Consider the following 15,066-nt stretch of genomic DNA (forward strand, 5'->3'; position numbering starts at 1 on the left):
TATCAACATTCAACATAATCTAGTAGTACTACTGTTTATTGCATTTGAGTATAATAATGATGTCAGTGTTTCTTGTTTTGGCCTAAAAAGTTTTTTTTTAAAGGGAACATCTTTTTAAGTCCACGAACTTTGTCAAAATATCATTTTAGGTACGTGAACTTTGTAAATATCATTTTAGGTCCATCAACTACAAGTTAATATCATTTGAGATATTTTTAACTTTTTCCGAACGAAAATGTCCTTAAGGCCTTCAAAGGGCACTTTAGACGATTCTTTCGTCACTCATCTTGCGTCAAAGACCTAGAGTTCAACAATTTTTTTTACTACTATTTAATTCAATTACCATCCAAATTGAATTTAAATATAATTAAAAATTGCCGTAAAAATATGTGTTAATTTTTCAATTATTAGATGACCAATTATTTAGGGATAGTGAATTGAGACTTGATACTTTATTTTATTTTTTCAATGTAAACTGCATTTTAACAACTTACTATAGGTGATTTGTGAATTATATTTAGTTTATTTGTTTTGAAATTAGATAGCTATTAATTTGGATTGTCATTCGGAGTATTATTTGTATGAGTTTCAGAATGGAGATCAATTAACATTCAAAATGAATTTAAATATAGAAATTTGCCATTAAAAATTATTGGACTCTAGGTCTCTGACTCAAGATGAGTGGCGAAAGAATTGTCCAAATTGACCTTTGAAGGTCTTAAGGGTATTTTCGTCAGGAAAAAGTTTAAAATAGCTCAAATGATATTAAATTGTAGTTGACGGACCTAAAATGATACTTTGACAAAGTTCGTAGACCTAAAAATAGGTTCCCTCTTCTTTTAATTAAGGGTGTCCACTATGGGGTGCCCGCGGCTATAGCCGCGGGTTGGGGCGGAGGGCAGGCGAGCTATAGTGGAGAGGCGCGGGCGGACACCGAAATGGGGGCGGTAGGGGGCGGACGGGCTTCAGCCGACTCCGGGGCGAGGACGCCGCGAAATGGGGGCGGACGCGGCTATAGGCGCGGCGCCTATAGTGGCGGCACCGACCGCCGCGGCTATAAATTTTTTTTTTTCATTTCAATTTACCTATAAATACACCCCACTCCATTCATTATTTTCACACCATTCCAACTCTACATCTATAAAAATTTCTCTCACTACAATTTGGGGTCGGAAATGAACAATTTGTGGAGAGACAGCTGGAATGCTCTGATTCAACAGGTGCAACACCAGGCCGCCCAGGAGGAAGCGGCCCGTTTGGCGGAGAAGGCGGAGAATGTGGAGGATGCGATCCCTCGTGCCATTACTCATCGGCGGACAATCCCACGAGACCACGTCGGTGCGCACCAGCGTCTAATGGATGATTACTTTGTGGATAACCCCCGTTATCCACCCGAGATATTCCGCCGGAGATTCAGGATGTCGCGACGGCTGTTCAACTATATAGCGACGAATTTGGCGGAGCGTTACCGGTGCTTCACCCTCCGGCGTGATGCGGCTGGCCGGATCGGGCTGTCTACGCAACAGAAGTGCACCGCTGCAATCCGGCAGCTTGCCTACGCCGGACCAGCGGACATGTTCGATGAATACCTACATATGAGTGAGATGACTGGCCTCACGGTTCTTAGGCAGTTCTGTAAGGGGATCCGGGAAATTTTCGGTGGGGAGTTTCTACGGAAGCCCAACTCGGATGAGTGTCAGCGCCTACTGGATATGCACGGTTCGATGCACGGGTTCCCAGTTAGGAAGCATCAATTGCATGCATTGGGAGTGGAGGAACTGCCCCGTGGCATGGAAAGGCCAGTTCACCACTGGATTCAAAAGCAAACATCTAACGATGATTCTGGAAGCCGTTGCGGACTACCGTCTGCGGATCTGGCATGCGTATTTCGGCGTGGCAGGTTCGAACAACGACATCAATGTTCTTCAGTCATCGCCGTTCTTCAACGAGGAGTGCCGGGGGAAGGGTCCAGAAATCAGCTTCGTAGCCAACGGTACGCAGTACAGTAGGGCCTACTATTTGGCAAATGTGATATATCCGCGGTGGCCCGTATTCGTGAAGACTGTCCGCCAACCGGTTGGACCGAAGAAACAATATTTTGCGCGCAAACAAGAGAGTGCTAGGAAGGATGTTGAGCGGGCTTTTGGTGTCCTCCAATCGCGGTGGGCTATTATACGGTGTCCGGCACGAGTTTGGCACGAAGATGATGTCGCGAATATTATGTTAGCCCGAATCATATTGCATAATATGATAATAGAAGATGAAGGCTTTGCGGCAGAGCGATGGGCGCCGGAAGAGGGCGCAAGTACAAGTCACGGTGTTGCCTCCGCGCCGATCCAGATGGGCGTACCACAGAGCAATGAATATTTGATCCAACGCTTCGGTGATATGCGCAGGACCACATCGCATAACACACTGCAGGACTATTTGATTGAAGAAGTGTGGGCACGTAGAGGAGGTGGTGGCGCAGTGTAAACATGTTAGTGATTTGTACTAGATTAAATGTAGCGTGTAATTTTAATTTAGTGTGTAATTTTAATTGTAATTTTAATTTTAATTTTAATTTTAATTTTAATTTTAATTTTAATTTTAGTTTTAATTCTACTTCGTATAGTCGTGTTCTTCTAATTACGTATAGCCCGATAAATTTGTTCATAATTACTTGAAACATTATAAAATGAAAGTTGATTAGAATTTGAGGGTTATTTGAGCTAGAGGTGTTCACTATAGTTGCGGACACAAAATTTTGGGGCTATGGACAATAAAACTGAGGCTATGGATAAAAACTGGAGCGGGGCTATTGGGCGTGTCCACCTTATAGCGGACACTCTAAGCTTTGGTGGACTTAAATTTAGTGACCATTGCAAATTGAGGAGGCGCGCAAGCTCTTCTTTTCCTTCCCTTTTCCTGTGTGATTAATTTTTAACTTTTTTCTGCATATTGTTACACTTCCTATCATCACAATCATTCTGATATTGTAAAGGATTTTTTTGTTGATATTTTCTTGATCCTGTCACACGGCTTTGGACCGAAATATTAACTCTCTAGCAAAACAAAAATGAAATAAATATAAGAAATATTAGTATTTTCGTTTTTTTCTTACATTCAACGAAAAAAGGGTTAATGAATTACGTTATAAGTCTGATGCTCTAAAATTAGATGTATCTTTTAAGTTAGGAAATGATGCTTAAAAGCTATGCTTACTTAACATAGTTTTTCAATCTCCGAATGAATGATGATTAGAATGATGCTAAAATGTCAATTGTGATCTTTGTACATGAATCATGATATATTTCGGTTTCTGATGCTCTTATTTTGTGAGTGTAACCTATTAATGATGTGCCTATCAAATTTGAATCGTATATTGAATATTGAATATTGAATATTGAATATTGAATATTGAATATTGAATATTGAATATTTATATATATGTGAACAGTTACCGTTGGAGAATTCAATAATGGAGTTGGGTGAGGAAGTCAAGGATAATCTGATTGCCCCAACAAATATAAGAGCATCCGCAATGGGACGGATGTCCCGGCGGACATTCCAAAAACACCTCCTGTCACGTCATAAGGACATCCCACTGCACTGCCATGTCATAAGGATATCCCACTACACAATAGCGGACATCCCGACGGACATCCACAATAATAAAAATTCACATATTCACAAATATGCAATTTACGGAATTAAAATTTCGACACGAATACGGGGAAAATGCAACCATTTTATTTAAATAGTAAAAAACATACATATTATTTTTTAAAAATATACATAGTTAAAAAAAATACAACCCAAAGCTTCGACAAACGCAACCCCCGTCTCACTCCTCGTCGTCCCCGTGGCCAGTCCCGGCGTCACTCCCGGGCATGGGTGGCATCCCCAAATCGCGCCTAATATTGTCGATGACATCCTTCAGCATCAACTTGTATAAGGGGTCGTCGCTGCATGCCAATTGTCCATGGTGTCTAGCAGGCTCTGCTGCTGTTGCATGCGGGCTAGTTGGGTGAGCTCAGGATTGAGCTGGGAAGGAGCTGCCGATTGGACCTCGTGGGACCCTCTGGCGCTTCCCCTAGCCATCCGCATCGCGGTCTTTTTCCTCAGCCGCTCCCACTGTTTCCGGCATTGCTCTCCATCGTGAGGCTTCCCACCTGACAGTTTGAATTTGAGGTAGCTTTGGGTAATGCGCTACCACATTCTGTTGATATGCTGGTTAGCCCCGATGTAGGGATCCTCGACTATACCGACACAGGCCTGAGTAAGCGCGACGCACTCCGCCATGCTCCATACGGGACGCCCGCCGTGGCACCACAATGGCGGACGTCACGACGGATGTCGCCGGTAGGCCGCAGATACCTCACATCCGCGGCGGACGTCCGCATCCGCCTCTCCCGACCTAATGGCGGACGTCCCGCGCGGACATTCGGCACTCCGGTCCGACGTCCAGTGGGAAGTCCGCCATTGCGGATGCTCTAAGAGCATTTTTGGTGGTAATTTCGAACTATTTCATGACTTAATTAGTAAAGTGCCAATAGTTAAATGGACGAATATTGACCATTGGAGCATATTGATGATATCATGTGTCAAATATATATTACTCCCTCCTCCGACCTTAAAAGTTTGTCCTATTTTTCTATTTTCACTTATCCAATAAAATTTATTTCATTTCACTTTTTACCATTTTTGGTAGTGGACTCCATATTTCATTAACTCATTTATATTCACATTTTATTACTCCATAAAACTAATACTCCATTCATCCCCAAAGAATATGCATTTTGGGTTCGACAAAGATTTTAATGTAAATTGGTAAGTAAGAGAGAGGTAGAGATAAAAAGTAATTAAAGTATGGTTAGTGGAGAATGAATCCCACTTATTTGAGAAAAAAGACTTTCCAAGAGTAGAAAGTGCATATTCTTGTGGGACAGACAAAAAGGAAAGAATGCATATTATTGTGGGACGTAGGGAGTATATAAAAGTAGGACCCCCGTTCCATTAACTTTTTCAACTCACTTTCCATTACATTTCTTAAAACTTGTGTCGGATCAAAGTGAGACAATATTTGGGTTAGGAGGGAGTAGTAAAAGTCGGTAATTTTAGTAATCATAATTCACACGGCTGACTTTGCTAAGGAAAACGTATTACTTATATACCTTTTGTAGTAAATGGATTTGTGGCATATTAATACTGAATAATAGTACTCCGATTAATCATCGGCGCCGCAGGACATGAATCCAACTGTGATGTTGGAGTTTTGTTAATTATTTTGAAACTAAATAAGGTACGATTATATTAATAGACTTAGAAATATAGTGATGGCATATATAAAATAACATTTTTTGTGACTAATATTATCTTTGTACAAAGAATATTTTTATCAAATAGTAATTGATCTTATCAGTCAGTTTGACGTAAGAGTTTATCTAAATATAAACGAGATATAAATAAATATTCTCACATCGCATTCTCATTCTCATTATAGAAGAAAGTGAAATATGAGGTACATTTTTATACCTGAACTTTAAAATGTATCAAACATCTGAACTTTAAAATTATATTAAACACGGTACTTAAATTTAAAACGTATCTCACATATCTCTAGACTTTGATGTAATATCGTTGGATGAACTTTTGCAGTTTTCAGTCTTTTTTCGGTCCAAAATACCCTTTAACCCTCAAGGGACATTTTAGTCTATATATGATAGAAAGAGAAATGACAATTGACACACTTCAACTTTTTTTCGCAAATTTTCCTATTTTATTTTCATAGATTCATTGTATACAAATTTTATACAAATATGGATAGTGGCGACGTTTCTGCAAATTCAGAATACGAAATGATGGGTCTCTTTTCATCGTAAATAGACTAAATTACCCCTTAAGGGCAAGATGATATTTTAGATAATTTTTTTTTAAAATAAATGCAAAAGTTCTTCCAGTAATAATTAAAGTCTAGAGATGGGTGAAGATAATTTTAAAATTTGAGTATTATGCTTGATATAATTACAAAGTTTGAATACAAAAAATATAGCTCACTCTATAAAATATTAGGGAATATATGTCACCTTACTAATTTAATAGAGATCAACTAGCAATGAAAATTAGACAATATTTCCACATCTCATTAATATTCATGTGATCCTAAGGGCATCATTAACCCTGTACCGGTTTCAGGCCCCAAGTCCCCTCCACATCATCATTCCTTTACAGTTGCGGCCCAGGCCCCAACTGCTCTAACCCTGCAGGCCACAATCCGGGCCGCAACTAATAATTAACACTATTCACAACTTCAACCTATTTGACTCGTAAATGCAATACGTTGAACAATTCAAACCGGGAAAATAAATTGTTCATTCGAAAAAAGAAATTACAAATCCTAGAAAAAAATACAAATCCAAAAAAACTAAAAATTATAACATAAAAAATGCAAAAAAACTAAAAATTATAACATAAAAAATGCAAAAAATGCCAAAAAATTAAAAATTACGTCTCCCCTCTTCTTCATCTTCCTCGCTCAACTTCCTCTCTCCCTCCCTCTTCTTCCTCTTCCAAATGCAAAAGAAATCAGAAAATTGGGCTCCGTCACCCATCTCCCTCTCCCTCTTCTTCCTCTTCCAATTTTTGGCAAAAATTGCAGCTCCGTCACGGCATGGAACCATCCAACGCGAGCCCGGGCCGGACCCCTGGACCGGCCCAGGCCGCAACGTCTCTCCCTCCAACGCGCAGGATGGGCCGGAACTCGCGATTTGCGGCTCGGCCCCTTGCGTTAACGATGCTCTAAGAGCATCCACTATAGGGGCGGCGCGCCAGCCGCCCCGGAAACGCCGAGGACGCGACTATCTATAGTGGGAGAAGTGTCCGCCTCGGAGGCGGACGCATTTTCGGGGGCGGAAGTGGCATCGGCAGGTATTCGCCTAGGACGAGCCGGCCGCCCCGGAGGCGGCGATAGGCGCGCCGGCCTATTGCGCGGCCATCCGGAAACTTTTTGGGCGGAAGTGTCCACTATTGTTGCGCAAACTTTTTTTGTGGCCGCCCCGGGATGGACACTTCGGAGGGGGCGGGGCGGGTGGAAGTTTCCACCCTATAGTGGATGCTCTAACGCCATATACCATGTGTAGGCCCATTTTTTGCGGTAATAATCTAAGGCCTTTTCCTGATTTGAACTCAATACTAATGTTTGTTTTAGCTTCTCACTTAATTTGTAAAGCAACCATTTTAGTGAAAACTAAGTAACTAATATTCACAAAAGTTCACTTTACTTGAATTTCAATTTGAAGTTATTTGCTACACAATTTGCATGTGCCTCTTGAATGACTATACCGAGTGGTCCTTGCAAAAAGTCTTTCTTCTTAATTCATTCTTAATTAGTGGTACTAGATAGTAACAATTAAAATAGAATTATTTATTATTTATTTATTTCAATTATTTCTTCGGAAAATGAACCCAAAAAGAATTAATATTATCGCTAATTAGTTTGAGGTTTCCTTAAAATAATAGTTATGAAGTTCATACACGGCTAAAATTATTTTGATTGATTGTGATATTTTCTTTCATTAAAGATCACATCATTAATGATATTGTTATATTGCTCAATCAATTTTTTTTGTTCATTCCGAAAATCTACAGCCCGTCGTTCCATTAAAAAAAACCTTATACTCCACCAATAAAAGCTTTAAACATTGTGTCAATAAATTGTCTTAAGGAATTAGAAAACACCCTGTCCGGTAAAAAAGAGTAATTTTTATCATTTTGGTACATCCACCAATAAAAATCATACTTATAAATTTTATATAGGTGTCATATTTATTTTAAACTTATTCCACTTGTATTTTATTAAAAAATTAATATATAAAAATTATACACATTCAACTAAATTTCCATCTCATATTTCTCAACATATTTTAAAATTCGTGTTAAAAAAGGGAATTCCTAATCATGGACGTAGGCAGCACTATGTATAATTGTATACAGTACATGGAATCTATTTAAAAAAAATTCGGCGCGAAATATTAATTGGAGAAAAAATGTTTTTACTCGAAATCACAAGATTGAGTATTGATTCTAAGTTGCAAAATTAAATTATGTATTCTTTATCTTACGAAAGATACATGTACATGACAATCAATATTAATCTATAAAGCTAGCAAACTTTCCATATATAAACTCGCAATGCTTATATTAATATCGACAAACAAACGAAAGAAGCGACTATTAATGACTCGATAATATTTGCATTGAAACAATAATGTAGCCATACAAATCCACTAACACCGGTCAAAATTTCATGTAGTAACGGATCAAAACAATCGACAAACTAATTTTAATACACACTCTTATATATATATGATCAATTCCTTGATCTTTTATGTCTCAATAATAAATACGTACACATTTATTCATCAATGTATATACTCCTTAAACCCACGAGGAATAATACGTGACACAACAATGCTAAACACCCCACATAAATATAAAAACCACCAATTCGAATGTGGTTTTCATTTATTATTGCAATTCATTTTTCAGAAAAAAAAAATAGTATATACCAACCCTTGAATTCTTCCTTTTCCATGTCCGAATTCCTCCACCACCTTGATCTTAGGCATAATCGCACGTGCCGTACAAACATAAGCTCTTGCACTTGTTGCCGCACGCGCCGCAGTGTCTCTTGTCGGAGACGAGTTGCACGCACTCTCCTCTGCAGCACTTCTCCGTGAAGGCGCACTTCTTCTTACACGAGCCGCAGTTTTTGTCATCGTACTGCAAGTCAAGGCACTTGTTGTTGCAACATGTGGCGTTGCCGCCGCCTTCCAAGCACACGTCATTGTCCTTCTTGCAGTGGTCGGCGGCTCTAGGGTTTTTCTCCTTCGTCTGGAGGAACCGGCTGACACGAGCTGTGGCAGCCGGTTTGGAGTGTGGGGCCCGAGAGGGAGGCGCGGGGTCGGTGGTTTTGGCCGTGAGGATTAGGGTTACAGCCATGGCAAAGGCGATGAGGGCGAATGTCACTTTGATCACCTTCATTTTTTTTTTGAAGATGAAGGAGGTAGAATTATTTGTGGTGTTTATGAAAATGAAGATTTTTTTTGGGGATTAATTGAGAAAAGTGAGATTGGTGATTATGGGGGAATGGGTTTATAAGTGTGGGAGAGAGGAGAGTTGACGCGGAAATGGTGGTGAAGGCGTGTTGTTGCATTGAGTGTGTTTGAATTTAGGTGTATACATAATAGTACTATTAATTTCTGATTTTGATACTATAAGTTTTGTTGTGTCTATGTTATGATAATGTGTATGCCATGTTTGATTTTTCCTTAAGATAATCAACATTCATACAAATATTATTAATGTGTATGCCATGTCTGATTTCTCCTACCAATATTGACTATATACCATTAAACAAAATATGTACTCATAATAAATTAGTACTTACTAGTTTTTTTTGTTTTACTTCATAAAAATGAAAGGAAAAAAAAAGTAGGATTATATTATATGGAGCGCCAAAATGCGAAAGAACCTTCTTGGTTGACCTTGTGAGAAGCAAGAAAAAAAATGTATGAATTGCAACCTCAAAATATAAGGATGCCATTTATAGAAGCAAAGGAGGGGAATCGATTAAGAAATATGATTGACCTAAATCAACACGGAAATCGATTAATAGTTAGTGACATTTTTCCATATGATATAATCATTAAAACTATTTTTGTATCCTTTCCAAACTCTCTTTCTTTGGAAACTAAATATAACGCTCTTTCAAATTGGACATACGTACGAGGCAGTGTCATGTACTCATGTGCACCGACCCTTTCATTTTTCCAAAAATGACAAGTTAATTAATCTTTAATTAAATAAATATATCCAAACTAATTTTCTAATTGAATATTTATGACCTTTAATTATTTATAACTAACAATCATGAACTTTAATTAATTTATCGAGAATGTGATATGAATGAATTACAAAACAAAGCTTTAGATGTAAGAAGGTGGAGATTTTGTCTAAATGAAGTAAATTTGTTCAGTTGATCAAGCATCAGGACTCAATTCAACATATTCAGGAGTATTTTTATAAAATGTTTGAAGTCAGATACATGATTTGCATCTTATTTCAGTCACAAGTATTCTTTAACAACTTAGCTCAGGGTTAATAAAAGTTGACGCAACAAATAATGTAGTAATAAATACGGAGTACATTTTAGTCACAATAATATTCTACATATTCAGGGAGTATTTTTTATAAAATGTTTTGCAACATCTATAGTTTTAGCAAAAACTTTTCTGAATATAAAGTTTAATGAAGAAAGCCATAAAAGATATACGATTATGAATGCCTCCTTTTTCTATAGAATATTGCACTAGTATAATATTAAGGGATAATATCCATTTAAATTAGAATATAAAGTTTTGCATTTGTTCGTGTACAAAACAATTTCTTTTGGTGATATATGTTCAAAATGATATTGTTTCATTGAAATAGGTTCTTAAAATTTTTGCTTTACTCTCTTCTTATTTTAGTTAAACGGCAATTGTTTTTGCATAATCAACAGACATCGTTTATATACAAATAATACAATTGAAAATAAATATTAGTATGATTTAATACACTGTTTCCAAATCTTATAAAATTGCCAAAATTCATTATTTAAATTACTATTAGGTGTAGGTTTTGACCTTAGGCAGTAAAATAGAATATTTATGAAGGTTGGCATCACCGATTAAGTGCATTCTCCTCATACTTTAGACACCACATACACAGGATATTAAAGTCAGCTAATTTTTTACTACACCAGATTACGTCGGCTGAATCGAAGCGTGAAAGTGTGTGTTCGGATTCCCTAATTATTTCTGTATCGGATGGAATATCTTTTTACCACATGGAAAATTTGAAGCTTTTGAGTAATTTGGATGCAATATATTTTAAATAGTTAGGAACTATTATATCAGCTCCCTTTGATATGAAGGAAGAAATAGAGAAATTTCCATGGACAAAAAGGAAATTGTGGTGAAAATATTAGTAGGAAATAATTTGTTCAATTTGTAAATATTGCAAAAGTAATAATAATAAAAAAAGAAGAGAAAATAGATAAAAGTTCAATAATCCTTTATTCCAAAATATTCGCATGTCACGATCTCATATTCCAAAAGGTCAGCGAATTTAATCTCAAATTTCGAAAAGTCTACGAATTAAGTCTCTTTTTATGAAATTTCCCTAATTGAGAACTCAAACGCTTCTTAAAAACTAGTAGAAAATTTTTAAGCTTTTGAATCAAGTGGGAGCACTACTTTTGAACCTATAGATTCGAATAATTTCCATACTTACAGAATGATATTCTTTGTTAGTTTTTAAAATAGACAATCTTAAAAATATTTATTTATTTTGACATGAAAACATAAGTGCTGGGACATTATTATTACAAGTTTGATTCAACCCATAACAGGTCCAGATTGTTAGCCAGCTAAGTTTATACGAGTTATGGGCTTCAGACACCAGATCTATTGGGCCAATATAGTTTTAATTAGGTGTAAGTGGAAATGTAGTAGTACTAATTTTTTAAGAAGCTATCAAATTCCTATTCACATGAAAGAAATCATGGGAGGGTACTATGTCTTTCTAAGTAACATCACTGAAATAATAAACTTTACCCAAGTGGGAATATTTTTCCTATTTCTTAAAAATTAGTTACTTAGTCAGTTACAATTATAGTACATAATAAACACGTGTGAAAATAATTGTAATATCAACTCGCCATAAAGAAGTTGACTATGGCGGATAGGTGTTGTGAAATATTTTAATGTGTAATCATTGAAAGGAATAATACATAGCTATGTAGTTCCAATGTAACAATATATACATATAAATATTAAGTGTTTTTTTTTTATATTTTGTTTAGTTCAGCCCTTTCAGGCCTTTAAATAGTAACCATAATTATGAGCAAATTCTGAAAAAAAAACAGAAATATAAAAACGGCCGGCGGTGGCTCATGGCGTTTGGACGGCAGCAGCTAGCAGTGTTTCTCCTTCTTTACTTCTTGATTGTGTCTTCCACGGCGATTCCAGTGTCAAGTAAGAGTGTCCACGGTGGTGGACAACAGCCACGCCACAACAACAAATCATATTATTTTATCAATTGTTTGTATATTTTAATTGGACTAGAATAAAATCAATTGGACAAAAATAAATAAAATGGAATGGAGTGAAAAAAATGAATTGGGAATAGATATTTTATAGAAATAAATTCAGAAAAAATAAAAATAAATAAAAAAATTACACGGCTGGGTCCGCCGCTACGGCCGGCGGTCTGCAGTGGTCCGCTGCGCTAGTAGCCGCCACCCCGCCCCTCCACGCCGTGTTTGCGGCTCCGCCCCCGCCCCTTCCCCGCCGCGTCACAACATTTCCAGCAGTTGTCCGACACGGCAGCTGCCGCAGCGGCACCACTGTGGACACTCGGTTTAATTTCAGCTATCATAGCTTTGTCTTTATTTGCGTGTGACAGTAGAGTTACACTTATACATATACATACTAATATTAATTTTAAAACCAAATTAATTTAATAGTCATGTTAATCCAAATATATTATACCATATGTTAAAATCTAGTGCAATTTTCATGATCATTTGAATGTATATATATTGATTGTTTTGTCCGACGGGAAGGCTTAAAGACAATCCAGAATCAGATGTTATTCGGTGAATTTGAGGTATCTCTCTCACAAACACATAATTTCATATACATATCATACTTAATTGGGCCTAATTTTTTTTCTATATAAATTTTGCAGGATATTAGAGAATTTGAGAATGGTGAAGGGGTGATGGTGAACTCGATGGAGAGAAGATCTACCATTGAACATGATGATTATCAACTCCCGCAACAGCATCCTGTAAAAAATTAATCACCAGCATATGTCATGTAAAATCTTAACCACCAGTATTAGTATATGTTTGTGTTTATTGAATAATCAATCAAATTGTAATATATCAAGCATACATGCATGAAGAGTACATTGTATCTTGATTGCTTTATTTCTTTTGCTTAGTTATATTGTTTCAACTCAATTTTCAATTTTGTCTTTGTAATTGTGAAGCATTATATATTATGGTTTTTGGAGCTACAGATTCGAATTGTTTCCAAATTTTACAAAACATGATATTGAAAAAAAAAAATTCAAGCTCTTTGTTTAGTACACAATCTTAAATATTTCTAGTTTTGAATCAACTTAGGCTTTGATTCAGTCCATAAAAGGTCCAGATTGTTAGTCTGCTAAGTTGGTCGGAGTTATGGGATTAACGTACTAGTCCATCGGCCCAGTATACCTTTAATTAGGCATAAGCTGAATATTAACTATTTAAGAAAGTAGCAAATTATTCACTTTTGGATATGTGGTAAATGTAAATATTATTATTGCTGTTGATAATTAATGTTTAATTGGGGTCAATTTTTTATTTTTCGTTTTGGGTTTAAATTAGACATGTTATCTAAATTGTTACTCCCTTTGTCCCGCTTTAGGAGTACCAGTTGATCAATTTCGGGAGTCCCGCTTTAGGAGTCCTGGTTGTGATAAACTAATAAAAAATGCCTATAAAGTAAGTAAAAAAGTGTTAAAAGTGGGTCTCAACATTCACTACAACATTTATTTATTACACATTCAATTAAAAGCGAATTCCAATATCCACTACAACATTTATTTATTACATATTCAAACATTTTCTTAAAACATGTGCCCGACTCAACCGAGACTCTTAAAGTGGGACGGATAGATAAATTTGAAGGATTGCATCGACATGCACAATCGTGGATCGAATGTTGCTCAGCTGCCATAATTGAATTTCAAAGTAACATGACATAAATAATAAACTTTACGCAAGTGGAACGATTTTTCCAAATCATCCAAAAATACTTGTTAGTCAGTTAGAGTTATAAAACACAAAAATAAATTTTATGTCAAAGTAATTGTTATATCAACTCGCCAAAAGAAGTTGACTACTATTTTGAACAGGTGCTATGAAATTATTTTAATGTGTATAATGATTAAAAGGAATAATACATAGCTGTGTAGTTCCAATGTCACAATACATACTTATAAATATGTACAACATGTTTATTATTTATTTTGATTGGTTCATCTCTTTCAGGCCCTTAAATAGCAACCTAATTAGGAATTTAGGATCATAAATTCTGAAAAGCCAGAAATATAGAAACGGTCGGCGGTGGCTCATGGCGTTTGGACGGCGGCAGGTAGCGGTGCTTCTCCTTCTTTACTTCTTGGTTGTGTCTTCCACTGCAGTTCCAGTGTCAAGTAAGGATTTTCAGTTGTTATGTCTGATTTGTTCGTGACATATTATATTAGTTTAGGATTGAGTGAGAGCTATATAAACTAATTTCGATTTGAAAATCAAGTTTATCTGATAGTCATTAGTCAGTGTTAATCTGAACTATATACTCTCTCTGTCGCGTAGAAATAGCCATTTGGAGATGACACAGATTTTAATAGGTAAAGTAAGAGAAAATGAGAAAAAGGTAGTGTAGCTATAGAATATGATTCAGTATAAAAAAAAGAAATAGTTTCTATAAATAGATATGAACGATTTTAATGGGACGGAAGAAAAAGGAAATTCAGTATATTTCTATGAAATAGATAGAAGCATTAAAATCTAATATAGTTTTCATGAGAGCACCCGCAACGCGGGCCGCCCGCGTTCCGCGTTTCGTGCCGGCGGAACGGAACCGGCGCGCGACGCGTTGCGGAGGTGCGTTCCGTCTCCGTGTCGTTCCCAAGCCGTGTCGGGTGCCGACGACACGACCCGCGGCACGGTCCGTGCCGCCACGCGCTTCGGCGACGTGGCTCGCCCTGCGTCGTGCGTGACGCCCACTCGCCGGCCCGCGAGTGGGCGTCGTCACACTGACGCAATAAATTCATTTTTTTAAAAAAATGAATTTTTAAAAAAATATTTTTATTTATAAAAGTTGTTTTTTATATTTAAAAACAATTTTTACAAATAAATGAATATTAGAAATTCGTATTAGCCCATATATATTTGATGGGCTTGCGAATTTATGAAACTCATTCTTG

At 36.8% G+C, this 15,066-nt stretch overlaps 1 protein-coding gene across 1 annotated transcript; it reads right to left on the reverse strand.

Moving 5' to 3' along the window:
• Positions 1 to 8,220: 8,220 nt before the first annotated feature.
• LOC121747520 (stigma-specific STIG1-like protein 2) lies at positions 8,221 to 9,747 on the reverse strand. Its single transcript, XM_042141570.1, has one exon. It carries the CDS (start codon positions 9,022 to 9,024, stop codon positions 8,602 to 8,604), a length of 423 nt encoding a protein of 140 aa, XP_041997504.1. The 5' UTR covers positions 9,025 to 9,747; the 3' UTR covers positions 8,221 to 8,601.
• Between the last annotated feature and the right edge of the window lie 5,319 nt (positions 9,748 to 15,066).

Source organism: Salvia splendens, chromosome 9, assembly GCF_004379255.2.
Source record: "Salvia splendens isolate huo1 chromosome 9, SspV2, whole genome shotgun sequence".
NCBI lineage: Eukaryota > Viridiplantae > Streptophyta > Magnoliopsida > Lamiales > Lamiaceae > Salvia > Salvia splendens.

Excerpts from the sequence above, each read along its gene's own strand:
- LOC121747520 (XM_042141570.1), bottom strand. The coding sequence starts at position 9,024 with ATGAAGGTGATCAAAGTGACATTCGCCCTCATCGCCTTTGCCATGGCT.